Source organism: Ictalurus furcatus, chromosome 13 (genome assembly GCF_023375685.1).
Source record: "Ictalurus furcatus strain D&B chromosome 13, Billie_1.0, whole genome shotgun sequence".
In the NCBI taxonomy this organism is placed as follows: Eukaryota; Metazoa; Chordata; class Actinopteri; order Siluriformes; family Ictaluridae; genus Ictalurus; species Ictalurus furcatus.
Window position 1 is genome coordinate 28,961,668 of NC_071267.1, and position 16,675 is coordinate 28,978,342.

Here is a 16,675-nt window from a genome sequence, read left to right on the forward strand (position 1 = left end):
TCAGGAGTCATGGCTTAAATCATATTTGAAATATGTGTTGCAAGGATAGGAAAGTTGGAAATGGGGGTGGGGTGATAACTTTCATTAAACTTTGAATAGGGTTTAGAATTGTGGATGTAAGCACATTAATTTTTACAACCCATGTGAGAGATTAAGCAATGAGATATTAGGAAAGATTGGGGATGAGATAAGAAATAGGGTGGTGTGGTGTGCAGAATTTATTGCACATAGCACATTATGGGGCAGCATAAACACAGATAGTAATGGCCTTGTAGTAGAGTATTTTCATCCTCATCATCAGAGTATCATAGACATATAACTAGATGCCACATTGGCTGCTGCATTATGTGTCAACGTCACCTCCAGAGGATGCAGCAAAAGGGAGATATTCAGCAATTGATCTGACACTGGTGGAAAAGCAGAAGTTCTAGTAGAATCTTTTGTTAAAGTACATAGTAATGAAAACATATCTAATGAAATAAAGAGATGTAGAGAACAGAATCTAAGAGAGAACCCAAACATTTTAGAAAAAAATGACATCAATGGAGGAACAATTAATGTTCAATATTCAACGTATGAACTAAAACAGGCTCTAGTGAGTGTGAAGCATACATCCCCAGGGAAGGATGAAATTTGCTATGAAATAGTTAAACATCTTTCAGATTCATCATTGGGTTTGATTTTGGGTCTTTTTAACAGGGTATGGGAAGAAGGGAAGCTGCCATCCTCATGGAAACATGGAGTTATCGTAACTATTGCAAAACCTGTTAAATGATCTGCACTGCACTTATATAGTGCTTTTATCCAAAGCGCTTTACACTGTGTCTCATTCACACACACACACCAATGGTAGCAGAGATGCCATGTAAGACAGTAACTTGCCATCAGGAGCAACTTAGGGGTCAGTGTCTTGCCCAAGGACACTTCGGTATGTGGAGTCATTTGCTACAATGTAAAGTAGTGAGTGTACAGCTTGTGTAACAGTGTAAATTTGCTGTCCTATCAAAATAACTCACTCAACACACAGCCATTAATGTCTAAACCGCTGGCATTAAGTGAGTACACCCCTAAGTGAAAATGTCCAAATTGGGCCCAAAGTGTCAATATTTTGTGTGGCCACCATTATTTTCCAGCACTGCCTTAACCTTATTGGGTATGGAGTTCACCAGAGCTTCAGAGGTTGCCACTGGAGTCCTCTTCCACTCCTCCATGACGACATCACGGAGCTGGTGGCTGTTAGAGACCTTGTGCTCCTCCACCTTCCGTTTGAGGATGCCCCACAGATGCTCAATAGGGTTTAGGTCTGGAGACATGCTTGGCCAGTCCATCATCTTCATCCTCAGCTTCTTTAGCAAAGCAGTGGTCGTCTTGGAGGTGTGTTTGGGGTCGTTATCATGCTGGAATACTGCATACTGATCATGCTCTGCTTCAGTACGTCACAGTACATGTTGGCATTCATGGTTCCCTCAATAAATAGATGTATGAGTGCTGCCAGCATTGCTGCAGAGGTTGAAGGGGTGGGGGGTCAGCCTGTCAGTGCTCAGATCATATGCCGCACACTGCATCAAATTGGTCTGCATGGCTGTCATCCCAGAAGAAAGTCTCTTCTAAAGATGATGCACAAGAAAGCCCGCAAACAGTTTGTTGAAGACAAGCAAAGGACATGGATTACTGGAACCAAGATAAACTTATTTGGTTCAGATGGTGTCAAGCGTGTTTGGCTGCAACCAGGTGAGGAGTACAAAGACAAGTGCGTTTTGCTTACAGTCAAGCATGGTGGTGGGAGTGTCATGGACCGGGGCTGCGTGAGTGCTGCCGGCACTGGGGAGCTACAGTTCATTGAGGGAACCATGAATAACACTTAATAGTATGCAATGTGCAAAGAGACACTAGGGGTTTAAATGACAAATGTAATCAGGGGTGAAAGAAAGGACAGCTGAAAACAATGATGACACATATGGGAAACAATCAATGACAGTACAGGGGCGGAGACAGGACATAAACCACAACAAAAGCATGTGCCCCAAGTAAACAAAGTCAGTGTCACTGAAGATCCAAAAGCGTGCGTTCGCCAAGAGCTTGCACAATGAGCTCACGCTTTGGGTTTCCGAGCATGCTGCAATACTGCAGCGCTGCTCTAGAGGAAATCGTGACAATGACAAGCTGATGTGGCTCTAGCTTGTGGGAAGTCACTGAGCACACAGCTCTCACTCGTAATGGTATCTTTTCTTCACAGAACTCGTTATCTGCCATTGCTCAGCGTTTCTGTAGCTTGCACCTGTAATCGTAGGACTGGGCAATTTTCCTCACCAGCTTAGTGTCTGTACTTTCTAAGAATGTATTGTTAAAACTGATGATTAGGAGAGTAATGCTAATCCGTATGAAGATACAGTCTAAAAATAATAATAATAATAATAATAATAATAATAATAATAAGTTGACTATGCTCAAACCACAGTTAAAGATAAGGGTAGCTGTGTTAGAGAAGATGCAGTAAAGTTCAAGGACATGTGTGTGTTAGTTTGCAAAATGTCCTCCTTTATACTCATCAAAACAGATGTATGAGCTGTAGAGAATCTTTGATTTGAAGGGGTATGAAAAAAATGTATAAAGATGGAGTCCGGCAGTTGCTTTGCAAACTGACTCGGCTCTTGTTACTATGGTAATAAAAGTCTAATCTCCTTTTGCCGTCAAAAACCTCGAGACTCAGAAATGTATTATTTTTTTGCAGAAGATGATTCCGCGACAATCACAGATGAATCCACCAGTATCAAAATGATTGCATTTATTATTACATTTTTAATTCAAGCTTTTGTTCACAATGGTGGATTCAGAGTGTCATGTCAATTTTTTCTTGGGGACTGCCAGATATACTTTTCTAGATTAACGGACTCCAAGCCTGGTGAGAAGCAATGGCTAGAGTTCCTATTATCCTGGTTTTGTGGCCCAGCGTTTAGTAGCCATGGGATCAAGAGGACTGGTTTGTGGGATATGTTTTTGGGACTGGTCATGAGGATGTTCAGTAATTACTACATATTATGAGCAGGGTAACTGGGTGACCTTCTACTCAGAGCTCCAACATGAGACTCACGGAGTGGTCTCACCTGCTGAGCTCCAGCTGGAGGTCAACGTGGTGACCTCAGAGCTCCAGCTCGAGATCTACGAGGTGGTCTCACCTGCTGAGCTCCAGACAGAGGTCAACATGGCAACCTCACCTCCAGAGCCCCAACATGAGACCCATGAGGCGGTCTCGTCCCCAGAGCTCCAGCAGAAAGTCAAGTTCCTGCTAAAGGGCAACGAGGTGACCTCCCAAGCCATGTTCCTGTCCGAGGTCGACGATGTGACCTCCCATGCCAAGTCCCAGTCTGAGATCAACAATGTGACCTTACACGCCAAGTTTCAGTCTGAAATCAGACTGAAGCCGACATCACGACCAACCAGGCTCTGCTCACATTTGAAACGGATGCCACGTCCAACCAGGCTTTGCTCACATTTGAAACTGACGCCACGACCAACCAAGTTATGCTCATGCCTGAGTCTGCTGACACGTACGACCAAGTTCTCCTCATGTCTGAGGCCAACGACTCAGCCAACCAAGTTCAGGTTGCAAAGTTGATGGAGAACGACGCTCACACTCAATGTGTGACTGAGGATGCCACTCAGCCACCTCCTGTTGCAGCCGAAAGCTCCGTTATGCTTCCCCACACTGCTGTGGAAGCCACTACACCAAGATTCGTGAGGACGTCGTTCTGCTTAGGTAATCTGCTTCCCTCTGCTCTCATCTGGATCACCTCCCAACCAACAGCACTTGATCAAATCCCCTCTGAGTGTGTCGATCGAGTCACAGACGTACAAGGGTTCAATGACCCAGAGAAGGAGGAGTACTTCAGGAAGTGGATCAGTGATCAGATTCTGGACAATAACATCATCACACACCTGAAGTCATTAAGAAGCCTCTACATCATGTGCCACATCCCAGTCTTCTGCTGGATTTCAGCCACTGTTCTAGAGAGAATGTTGGTTGAAGCAGAGAGTGGAGAGATCCCCAAGACTCTGACTCAAATGTACACACACTTCCTGATCATTTAGACAAACATCATAAGAGAATAGTACTCAAAGAAGATGGCGCGTGATAAAGAACTGCTCCTCAAACTTGGGCCAACTGGCTTTTCAGCAGATGATGAAAGGCAACCTGATCTTCTATGAAAAAGAGCACAAAATATCACACAGGTAAGCTTTATTCAAGTTGGAGAAACATGAATGATGATTAATATGCATATGTTTATCTGCGAGTGTCCAAGCAAAGCATCTAAAGATTTATAAATATAATTTTTCACATTTTAAAAAGGAAATTACACAACTATGAGAAAACCCATTTATGATTTGCATTAAGAAGATTTTTTGTTGATTAATAAGGAAAGTATAAACTTGCTGATTTATTAAACAAGTGATTTACTAAAGTGAAGGAGTCATCAAACCCAGACCCCTGGTAATGGACTCTCACAATGCTCCATTCACTGTATATGCACGGTTGTGACAGTGATCCTGCAGTAAAAATTCGAAGACTTGCAGGTCATACAAACATTTTCTTATTTCTTAAAAAAAACATATATACAACAAAAATCCATTCATTGATCTTATTGTGTAAGTGTGTATCCTGGTCAGGGTTGCAGTAAATCTGAAAACTATATCAAACACTGGGCTCAGGGGACCATGGACTGGATACCGTTCCATCAGAGGATGTTCAAAAGGCATATCTGGGTGTGGTGGTCAGGCATCCCCATACTCCTGGCCATACAGTGGAGTTAGCTACAGTTAAATGGACGCTGCAAAGATGGAGCAACTTGGACAAGAATTATCTCTTCAAATTGCCCATAAACAAAACCATCGTCTGTTGGCTTGGAAAGGTGTCCAGTTCGATAGTACATACAACATGACATTTTATAAAGCAAATTCGAGCTCGCATTTACAAATCATTTAAAATGAAAAGTCTTACGTTAGAGGGAGATGTCCGAGTCACGTGTCTTACTCAGAGGTCTGGATTGGTTGATTAAAGTGGGCATTCCCACTGGTTAAATGTGTATTCCATGCTTGATATTGTAGCGTTTGGGGGGAAAATAACATAAAATCATGAATTCTGCTAAAACCCAGAGAGTAAGTAATGTCCCAAGCACCAGAATACTACAGTCCATGACAAATAATATACTACAGTTTTATGCCTGAATCTCTTTACCTCTCTTTAAAAAATGAAAATTAAAAACGTGTGAATTCGTCAAATTAAGATACAAAGTCTGACGGCTTTATGTTAGAGCACTTGTGCATCCTTAATGAAGTTGAAGTAGTATAGCTCCGCCCACATTGTCCACAGAAGTACGGCTTCTGTCCCGTGTGAATGTGCTCGTGTTGTTTGAGATTACTCTGACAAGTAAAACTTTTCCCACATTGTCCACAGCAATATGGCTTCTGTCCTGTGTGGATACGCTCGTGTATTTTGAGAGTACTCGGACAAGTAAAACTCTTCCCACACTGTCCACAATGATACGGCTTCTCTCCTGTGTGAATGCGCTCATGTATTTTGAGATGACCCTGACAAGTAAAACTTTTCCCACATTGTCCACAGCAATATGGCTTCTCTCCTGTGTGGATACGCTTGTGTATTTTGAGATGACTCTGACGAGTAAAACTTTTCCCACACTGTCCACAATGATACGGCTTCTCTCCTGTGTGAATGTACGCATGATGTCGGAGACCACTCTGACGAGTAAAACTCTTCTCACACAGCGAACAGTGATACGGCTTCTCACCTGTGTGGATGAGCTTGTGTCGGTGGAGATGCCACTGACGAGTAAAACTCTTCCCACACTGGGAGCAGTGGTACATCTGGAAAACACAAAATTATTCAAGATGCTGAAGTTATTTTAGATTTTGTCCCCATGTGTTTATGGAATTGTGTTGGAAACATCTCCTATAATACTGTAATGCAGTTTGACCTCCCCATCACGCAGCTTTAATGGCTGTAACAGCTTTGTAATTTTAGATTTGCAACGTAATTCCATTGATTGCAGCCTAATTTTACTAATACCACAACCACTGTGACTGATCATTTTATAAGAGCCGAGATGAACAAGACCTAACTTACACATCATTTCTCATCACTAATCACACAGAAATAGTTCATGTAGATCTTCATATGTTTATAAAATTCAGTGACTAGCCATACAAAGATGACCTCGCTCTGGACATCAATGTTTTTTCAAGCTGAAGCACTGAATGTGTTTAGACCGGGGGTCTCCAACACGTCGCTCGCAAGCTACCAGTAGCTCGTGGCCTGATTGTAGGTAGCTCGCGAAGACAATCTAGAAACTCTTTCCCATTTCATTCAATATTTCCCAATTCATACAATTTTGACTGCCCACGATTACATGAAAATGATCGACTGCAATATTGACATTTAAAGTTCGTCCTCTGCGCATAGAAAACTCTGCTGCAGATCAAATCAAGCGCTTCCTACACTTACAGCCAATCAGCATAGAGCGGTACAGGGATGCAGTCACTTTGTAATGCCAAAACCGGGAAACGGCAGTAGCATTTTAGCGCTCGAGCTGCTAGCTTCGCTTCGGAAATTATGACACTAACACATTGCTAAATGACACTACAGAGGTTGTCAGGGACATTAAACGTTATCAGGCCGAACAGGAAAAACCTCGCAGATAAACCCGGGGCTCTACAGTGCGACCATTTCAATTGCATTTAAGCTTGAAAAGTACTTTGTGCAACTGTGAATAAATATTTATTCTTACCAGTGCGAGTGACCTGTTCGGAGTTGTATAATACAATCGGAATAAAAACTACAGGGAGTCCAAAATGCATCTACACCACGCAACAGTTACTTTCACACTGCTTTTCATCTCCTCAGTCAACCGAACAGTGTGTAAATACTGCAGAGAAGCCATTATGATGATGAGAGTAACTCTGTACATCATCTGCTTCAAATTCCCTGTCTCACAAACTGTGACCGGTTCGTGTTGACACAGCGGCATCGGGCGGAGTAAATTAATAATAATGATAATGCTACAAGGTGGGTTTAATTCAAACCTCTATATTAAAAAATTCCTCACCAATCATAATCAAGAGTAGCAACTATACAGTCTGTAAACACACAGTACACTGCCGCTCTCCTTCTACACCAACTCTACTAGAGCATTGACTTAATTTAAACTCAGGGTTGCCAGATATCACTGGAAATGTCAACTCCAGTTTCCATGTTCTGATTTAATCCCCCCAACATTGTACTGGGGAACCGATCGAAAAGGAATAACTGGGAAAAAATAAATAAATAAAACTACTAAAATGTAAAGACAGAAAATGTGCTTAGTTATAAATAAATCATTTAATATATAAAAGTAGATATTATAATAACTTCATAAAATATAAAAAAAAATTAGAAATGAAATAATGTTTAATTACTATGGGTTGCATTTAATATCAATTTGACATTAAGCTTAGTTCGCTATTTCATTAGAAGGCTATTAGCCTTTTTCCTAATACGGATCATTTTTGTGTTAATCTACTTTTAATTAAGACTATTTATTGTTCAAGATATTTAAAAATAAATATTTTATGCTTGTTTATCTATCAATTAACCAACAGTATCCTCATTGCTATTATTTTAATTCAATTAACAGTGACCATGAGCAGAGAGCTTACATTTAACTGTTTATGACCTCCTGATTAAAGTTTAAACAAAAAAAGATTGGTATCTGGATCAGTTTCGGTCGTAAAAATCCTGATCGTGCATCCCTAACGAACACCATTAAACTAAAGCGCTTCGCATATGACGGGTAAAAGAACTCACCCAATCACATCCTATATGTGATTATTCAGATATATACACACACACACAATATACACTGAGCGGTTCGAGAACTGACTCCAGCCCAGAACCATGACAGTGGAAAATATCTAATAGTGTAGCTTTAAATATATTATTTGTTTACAAGGTGGAACAGGTTAACGGTTGTTTTTTGCATACAACCTATAAAGTTAACTGATAAAAATTAATTTATGGCTCACACTATATTCCTAAATTCTGTCATAATTGACCAGCTCAAGTTTTCTCATGCCTACTTGTGTTATATTGTGGCACATTAACATTACCATCCATCCATCTTCTACCGCTTACTCCTTTTCAGGGTCACGGGGAACCTGGAGCCTATCCCAGAGAGCATCGGGCACAAGGCGGGGTACACCCTGGACAGGGTGCCAGTCCATCGCAGGGCACAATCACATACACACTCACACACCCATTCATACACTACGGACACTTTAGACACGCCAATCAGCCTATCATGCATGTCTTTGGACTGGGGGATGAAACCGGAGTACCCGGAGGAAACCCCCACAACACAGGGAGAACATGCAAACTCCGCACACACAGGGCCACAATGGGACTCAAACATTAACATTACCATCTCGAAAAAATAAATAAATACCTAAACTTCAACAGTGCTACAAAATTTTTGACCGTGCTCCTAAATTTTTGTACTTGTAAAGAAATTGTTACTGTAGAACCCTGAAACTGGTTCTCACAACTCCCCCCCCAAAAAAAATGTGGATGAAGATTCATCCACAGAGAAATCTGTATTATGGAAAATGTTTTAAATCAAGTTTGGAGAAGTTGTGGGAAGTTTGGTGATGGTGACGTTGAAGTCGAGCGACCGTGGTGTAGTTCATTTATAGCATACAGTTAGGCTTTTATTTCTGGCGATTGTATTTAGGCTTCAAACTTCATAAACGTTATGTTGATTTGTGAAAATTATCTTGATGGACAAAACGTGTTAGTGTTGTAAATTTTTGTTGATCACAGAGCTTATTTTTTGCAATAATCCAAAAGCCTACGGGAAAATCCTATTGGGTTTTTGTCGAGGGAACCGGTGTGGTGATCACTTCCAGGTTCCGGTACAAAATGACGTCGTCCTGGTGTCACCGCTCTATTGGGTGACTTGTCTGCGTCTCTCTTCCTGCAAACAGTTATTGACTTTCCTGCATTCACCTGAATTGTTTTCATTTGGTTGCATATTGTTATATTTGATGCATATTTTCATTTGGTTGATGGCATTTTTACTCATCCTATATTTTGGGTACAATTTTATTTATATTTTGCTCGTACGAGATGATGCACTTTAAGGATCAGTCTAATTTAATGCAAAGATTTGTACATTAGCAGGAGTGTAGCACAACATGGAGGTGAAAGTAGCAGTCTGTTTATTTAAACGTGAAAGTGCAATAAAAATGTTGTCCCTAAAATAATCGTGATCAATATTGAGATCTCGATTATTTATCAAAATAATCAGGATTATCATTTTAGCTATAATCGTGCAGCCCTAGTTCCACCAAACAAAAAGAAGAAAACATACTATTTCCATGAGTAATAAGAGAGTGAATTTTTCTTCACCAATGTAAGCCAAAGATGTGTGTGCCTAATTTGCGGTGCTAGCATTGCTGTCGGTAAAAGATGCAATGTTGAGCGCCATTTCACTCAAGTTCGAGGTAACTTTGCATGGGACTTTCCTGTGTGTAGCGGGCTACGAACTGAAAAGGTGAAGCAGCTGAAAGCAACATTACAAAAACAACAATTTTTATTCACCAAACCAATAAAGAGAGGAAATGCTGTAACAGAGGCATCATTTAAAGTGGCGCGTGTCTTGACAAAACACAAGAAGCAGTTCACCGATGGCACCATGGTGAAGGAAGCAATGACTGTGGTGGCCGAAACTGTTCAGGGACCACAAAAGCAAGACAGAAATGATGTCCACTATCGCTGATGTCCAGCTCAGTGGCAAGGAGAGTTTCCTTGCTTTCTTCAGATGCAATGGGACGGTTAGAACAGGACAGGCAAAGGTGTAAATGGTTTTCATTTCAATGTGATGTATCGGTGGACTTCAGTGATACAGCCCAGTTGGCTATTTTCGTACAGATGGTTTTTGATGATTTTTCCACCAAAAGGGGAGTTTTTTACATTACTTCCTCTGAAAACCACGACCAGAGGAGTCGACATCTACAACATTTTGAAGAACTACTGCATGGAAAAAAAAAAGTGCCCCTTGAAAAGCTGGTGTCTATTACAATAAACGGAACTCCAGCCGTGATAGGGCGCCACTCTGGATTTATTGTACATTGCAAGGCCGACCCAGACTTTCCTAAATTTCTGAACCATCACTGCGTCATTCATCAGCAGGAGATCTGCACTAAGGTTATGGGTTTTGATCATGTCATGACACCGGTTGATCGGATTATTAACTTGATTCGAGCAAAGCTCAAACACAGATGTTTCAAACTGTTTCTTGATAAAATTTCTGCAGAGTACGGCAATCTCCTCCTTCACATAGTAGTCAGATGGTTGAGTAGGAGTAAGGTCCTTCACCGATTTATTTTCTTGCTGAGTGAAATTAAGGCTTTTACGGAACCAAGGGGAGGACACTAACCTGTTGCCTGATGGCTGCTTGAACTTGTATTCTTGGCTGATGTGACAGAAACTGAATCAGCTTAAGCTTCAGTTACAAGGTAAAGACAAAACCATATGTGATATGGTCAGTGCTGTGGAGGCATTTAAAGCAAAACTGTCATTTTACCTTCATCAATTGAAAAGCAAACAAACAAACAAACACTTCCCCTCATTGATAAAGATGTAAGAAAGCCATGCAAATGCAACCAAAGTTTTGGATGTACTCAAGTTGTACCTGGATGTACCCAGTTTCTCCATCTGGGATTAATAAAGTATTATCTTAAGTATTGTGACCTCCTGTCCAGGCTTGGGCAGGAATTTGAGGAAAGGTTCAGTGATTTTGAAAATCTTGAGACATGTGTGGCATTTACTGCCAACCCTTTCATGGAGATAGACATTGATCATTTCAAAGCAGATGGCTGAACTGTTCCATGTCAATGCTGTAGAGATGGAGATAAATCTCAGCAACATTCACAACATTTCTGGAGTCTGGTAGACCCAGAAAACTACAAGAACATTCACCAAGCTGCCCTCAAAGCATCTGCTTTATTTGGATCTACATACCTTTGTGAAGCAGCATTTTCTGATATGAATGTGATCAAATCTAAATTCAGAACAAGACTGACAGATGAACATTTAAATGATTGCATAAGAGTGAACCTAAATACATACACACCAGCATATACCTCCCTTGTGGAATCGATGCACTGTCAGTCCGCTCATTAAATGTAAATAATTGTGAATGCACTTCATGTCATACTTGTGGCCCATCATGCACTTTTCTCATGTACCATGCACTCTCATTCATGTGGTACACATTTTACTTCAGAATGCAGGCCAACATTTGAAATGCTACTGCTGTTTATATTCCAGTTAGTTTAGTTTGGACTTTAATGTATATACGTAAACAACCATATAGTTATATATAGACAACTATAACAAAGTGTGCCGTTTTCCATAAAGAACTTTATTCTCCAATTCTGTTTTCTTCTCTGACTCCTTCAGGTGTATATCAATTTGTTAACTGTTAAAGATTGTAAGTATTGTAGGACATGTGTAGCTCTCAGCCAATTTCATTTTTTTTAAAATAGCTCTCAAATGAAAAAAGGTTGGAAACTCCTGGTTTAGACTCTGCAAAATCTACATGGAACTTTGTGTGTTTCCAAACACAATGGATTACAGCATTATTGTAATAAAAAAATAATCTGATTGTCATTCAGGTGTGAAGTTATAGCTCATGTCACATGCATGCTTCTTAAAATTCCAGTAACGCCACTTCCCTGGAGACTTGTATGGTGGTCGCTAGGCTTGTGTGATATAATCAGTCTGTATGGGATTTCAGGGAGTTTCTTGAAATTGTGGCAACCAAAAATACTCGATTTTGCTGAGGCTTTTTTCAAAATTTGAATACAACCTGCAGAGTTTTTTGTGCTTCTTCTGTGGATGTAAACTTTTGAACAGGATGATTGGTGTGAATTGTTATTTTGTTTAAAGTTCCTTTTCTTCCCATTTAGTACAGCCCTTCAGACACTAAATAAAATAGTTACATGTCTCCCAGAAGACAAAATACTAATAATTTACACTGATCATCCTGTTCACAAGTTTACACCCCCTGGCTCATAATGTATAGTGTTACCATCTTGAGCATCAGTGAACATTTGCACCTGTATGTAATAGTTGTGTACGAGTCCCTCAGTTGTCCTCAGTGTGAAAAGACGGATCTCAACATCAGTCAGTCCACAGCTGGTTAACCGTTCCAGACAAAGTTAAAGGTACAGTGGTGTCCCAGATGTAAATGGTCTGCGCTTATATATCACATTTATCCAAAGTGCATTACATGGTCTCTCATTCACACACACACACACACACACACACACACACACACACACATTAATGGTAACAGAGCTGCCATGTAAGACACTAACTTGCCATCGGGAGCAACTTGGGGTTCACTGTCTTGCCCAAGGACACTCCAGTATGTGGAGTCATGTGGGTCGGGAATCAAACCGCCAACCCTACGATTAGTGGACAACCCGCTCTACCACTTGAGCCACAGCCACCCTGTGTGAAGTGAGATGTGAAACTCTTTCATCTGATCTTTTGATGGCTCTCTCAGCAAGAATTCAAAGACGAGGTATGGCTTGTGTTCTCTCTGCATTTTCTTTGCTGAACTGAGCTGCTGTTTTAAAAGATGAATGATGAGTTTGGTCCCCCGTTTGGCTAGGGCTGCACAGTTAATCGAATAATCGATCATGATTAAGATTTTGACTGCCCACGATTACATGAACATGATTGACTGCGATACTGATGTTTAAAGTTCGTCCTCCGCTCATAGAAAACTCCACTGCAGATCAAATCAAGCGCTTCCTAAACTTACAGCCAATCACCATAGAGCGGCGCAGGGATGACGTCATTTTGTAATGCCAAAACCTGGAACTCGCGCTGCGAGCTTCGCTATGGGGTTTCAGAGCGAGCTGCAAGCTCAAGTGCTTTGTGCGAGGGGAAATCACAACAGTAACATGTTGCTAAATGGCACTACAGAGGCTGTCGCGGACATTAAACGTCATCACGCCGAACACGAAAAAACTTTGCAGATAAACTGGTTCAGGTGTGCAACTTTTGTTGATCACAGAGCTTTTTTTTTTTTTTTTACAATAATCCAAAAGGCTATTGGAAAATGAGCCTATTGGGTTTTTGTTGAGGGAACCAGTGTGATGATCACTTCCGGGTTCTGGTACAAAATGATATGCGCCACTCTATTGGGCGATTTGTCTGCGTCTCTCCTCCTGTAAACAGTTATTGCCTTTTCTGCATTCGCCTGAATTCTTTTCATTTGGCTGCATATTGTTATATTTGATGCATATTTTCATTTGGTTGATGGCATTTTTATTTTTACTTATCCTATATTTTGGATACAATTTTATTTATATTTTGCTTGTATGAGATGATGCACTTTAAGGACCAGTCTAATTTGATGTAAAGATTTGTACATTAGTAGGAATGTAGTACAACATGGAGGTGAAAGCAGCGGTCTGTTTATTTAAACGTGAAAGTGAAATAAATATGTTGTTATTTTGGCCATAATCATGCAGCCCTACATTCTGCCAGGATCTTCTCAATAGTGAATCCGAGACAAGCGTCAAGTCCGGAACGAGCTCTAAGTCTCACACATTCGGAAACCCTGAAGCGTGAAAAATGTCTATGAATATAAAGACTGCATCTGAAATGGCGTACTACCCGACTACACTGTAGGAGAAAAGCAGTACTCCAGAGGGGTAGTATGTCCGAATTCTCAGTAGGTGAGAAACAGCAGGTGAGAAATACCTGGATGGTGTACTGCTTCCGGCAAAATGTTGCAGTATGGAACTGATGGACACTACACGAGTCAAACATCCCATAATGCAACAGGACTGGTGCGGACAAGCTCAGAACAAAAATGGCGTAAGATAGCTCCTCGGATCGTTTTAAGTATTAAACCTCGGTTAAACAGGACTTGTTGAACAATACCCGAATAAATTGTTAACATGTTGAAGGTTTAAACAAGAAAACAGTTCTCACAGCATTTGAAACCTTTTTTGTGATCTCCATCATGCCTTTAGCCGGCCAAGCTAACGGTAACGAGTTTACCTCAACCTGTTAACCCCGCCCACATTACATCACTAATTCGCTTCACTTCACTTTCCTGATGTATATTATTCCGTCAGTGCGGGGGATTTAATCTGCTGGTGGCTTTAAGATTTTAGTGTTTATGATGACGAAGGTCGCAGGACAATGCCAACATGGCGGATGTAGTATATCCGGGATTGTATTTATATATACACACACACACACACACACACACACACACACACACACACATATATACACACACACACACACACACACACACACACACACACACAGAGAGAGAGAGATTAGTACAGCAGTAGCTACTGTCACAGTACAAGTTTTCGGATGCAGCCAAAGAGGTCTTCTGGCCATTGGCGTGATTATTGAACCAATCAGATAAGAGTACATGGAGAGTCAAGGAGAAGCTCATCTGATTGGCTACAAGAAGCAGGAAGCCCCGCCTTCCCCTCACACTTACAGAAGTGTAGTGAGTGAGAATCGGGTGAAAACTGTACATGACTATCACCTGATGAATAACTAAAGTCAGTAATTACACCACATTTGTATTTAAAGCAGCGCATCAGTTCCTTATGCAGTAAAAAGGGCGTTTTCTCACGTCACTTGTCTCAGAGCGCTCTGATGGAACTGATGCGCTGCTTTAAATACAGTTATTACAGTTAAAATGGAGTTCTTAGTCACGCAATAATGGAAGAGGATTATTTGATGAGCCCAATTTCTGAGCGTCCCCCCGGGAATTCCCCCGATTCTCCTGATGAGACACTCCGGCTCTGGCCCATGGACTTCAGCATGGAGCAAAAAAACTAACCCTGTGTAGTGTCTGGATTCCTCTAACTGCAATCTTCTCCAGCAGAGCGAGAACTCCTCCACACTGAACACTAATGAACTCTACAAGCTGAGTGTTGGCCATGGGGAGTGTGGAACCTACCTTAGAGGAAGAGCACTGGATTATTTGGAGGCGGATCCGATGGGGATGGACCCCGCTTGCTGTCTTTAGAATAAAGAACTACAGCGTTCTACAATCAAATGAAACTTCGGCAGAAGGAAAAGTGAAAATACTACAAATAAAAACACGATAGCGCGAAATGATGAAAAAGAAAACAAAACCGGTTTAAATTAAACACAGCCAAGAAACCCGCGCCAAACGATTCTGATTCGTCTTCTTCTTCTTCTAGAATGTTTTGGCGGTGGGCGAACAAACTTATATTGTGCATTCCGCCACCTACTGGACAGGAGTGGGAAGGATCCAGTCGTCAGTGATTTAGTTAACAGCTAGATGTATTTTGTCATATTAAGAGAACACAGCAACATCTTCCAGCGCCGCTTGAGAGGATGTTTAGTATTAGAAGTCTCATTCTCACCCCAAAAATAAACTGTCTTTTTGCGTTTTGAGAGACTTCTCTTGCTGCAATACAATCATTACTTTGAAGAAAAAAACCCAGATGAAATAATAAACTATTAAGATAAGAATAATCTAACACACACACACACACACAAATTGTTTTGTTTTTTTTTGCGTACATTGCAGAAGTGATCTGCACTTTTTTTTTCTTTGCATAAAAAGAATTTCGGTTTGAGGACACTTGATAAACTTAATATAAAACTCAAAGAGTTTTCACTTGTTGGTGTCAACTTATACATTTGTTTAGTAGGTCATGTGAGTCCATTTTTCATATTTGAAAGCTGAGAGATTTATGTTTAATTTGTGAAGTATACTCTAAAAAGTAATTCAGGGGACCCATCACCACAACTTAATTAAAGATAAAAATTATAATTTATTTATTTAATTAAAGATTTTAAGTTGTAAACATTATTTTGATGAGTTGTGTTAATATTAATAATAATAATAATAATAATAATAATAATAATAAAAGTAAACATCAGCAGTCAAATGCAAGTTTAAAAAAGTATGTCTTGTGTTCAGCTTTAAAAATGCCAAAGGTCTGAGCTTACCTGAGTTCAGGAGGAAGAGAGTTCCACAGTGAAGGAGCAGAGACAGAAGCCCTGTCACCCATAGATTTTAGGCGTGTTTGTGGAACAGTTAACAGATTACACTGTGAGGAGCGCAGTCTGAGAGTAATGTGTAAGTAATGCGGAGTGAAGCCATGTAATGCCTTGTATATCAACATCATGATCTTAAAGTGGACACAGAACCTGACCGGGAGCCAGTGTAAGGACTCCAGATCATGAGTAATATGATCACATGACCTGGTTCCCGTCAGGATCCTGGAGGCAGAGTTTTGTACGTATTGTAGTTTGTTGACTGTGGATTTAGAAACTCCGGCTAAAATGGCGTTACAGTAATCCAACCGAGTGACAACTAATGAGTTTATCATTTGACATGTTGACATCATAATGTTGATAATTGCATCAACTTAATATTGTGTGTAATTTAAACTGAAATTTCTGCATTAATTGATTTAAAACAAAATTTAAGTTGTAGTAACTTAATGAAATTGGCTTGATAACTTCGTCACTAATGTCAAGTCCCCTCCCCTACCCATTTAATATGTCTGTACAGATTCAGACAGTTAAGACTGTGTT

General features: G+C 40.5%; 1 protein-coding gene across 1 annotated transcript; it reads right to left on the bottom strand.

Annotated features, from left to right (window-relative positions):
• Nucleotides 1-4,543: 4,543 nt before the first annotated feature.
• LOC128616865 (gastrula zinc finger protein XlCGF49.1-like) lies at nt 4,544-15,431 on the bottom strand. The gene is made up of 2 exons (XM_053639712.1): nt 15,060-15,431; nt 4,544-5,880 (listed from the first exon to the last, which is right to left on the bottom strand). Exon 2 carries the CDS (start codon nt 5,878-5,880, stop codon nt 5,278-5,280), a length of 603 nt encoding a protein of 200 aa, XP_053495687.1. The 5' UTR covers nt 15,060-15,431; the 3' UTR covers nt 4,544-5,277.
• Between the last annotated feature and the right edge of the window lie 1,244 nt (nt 15,432-16,675).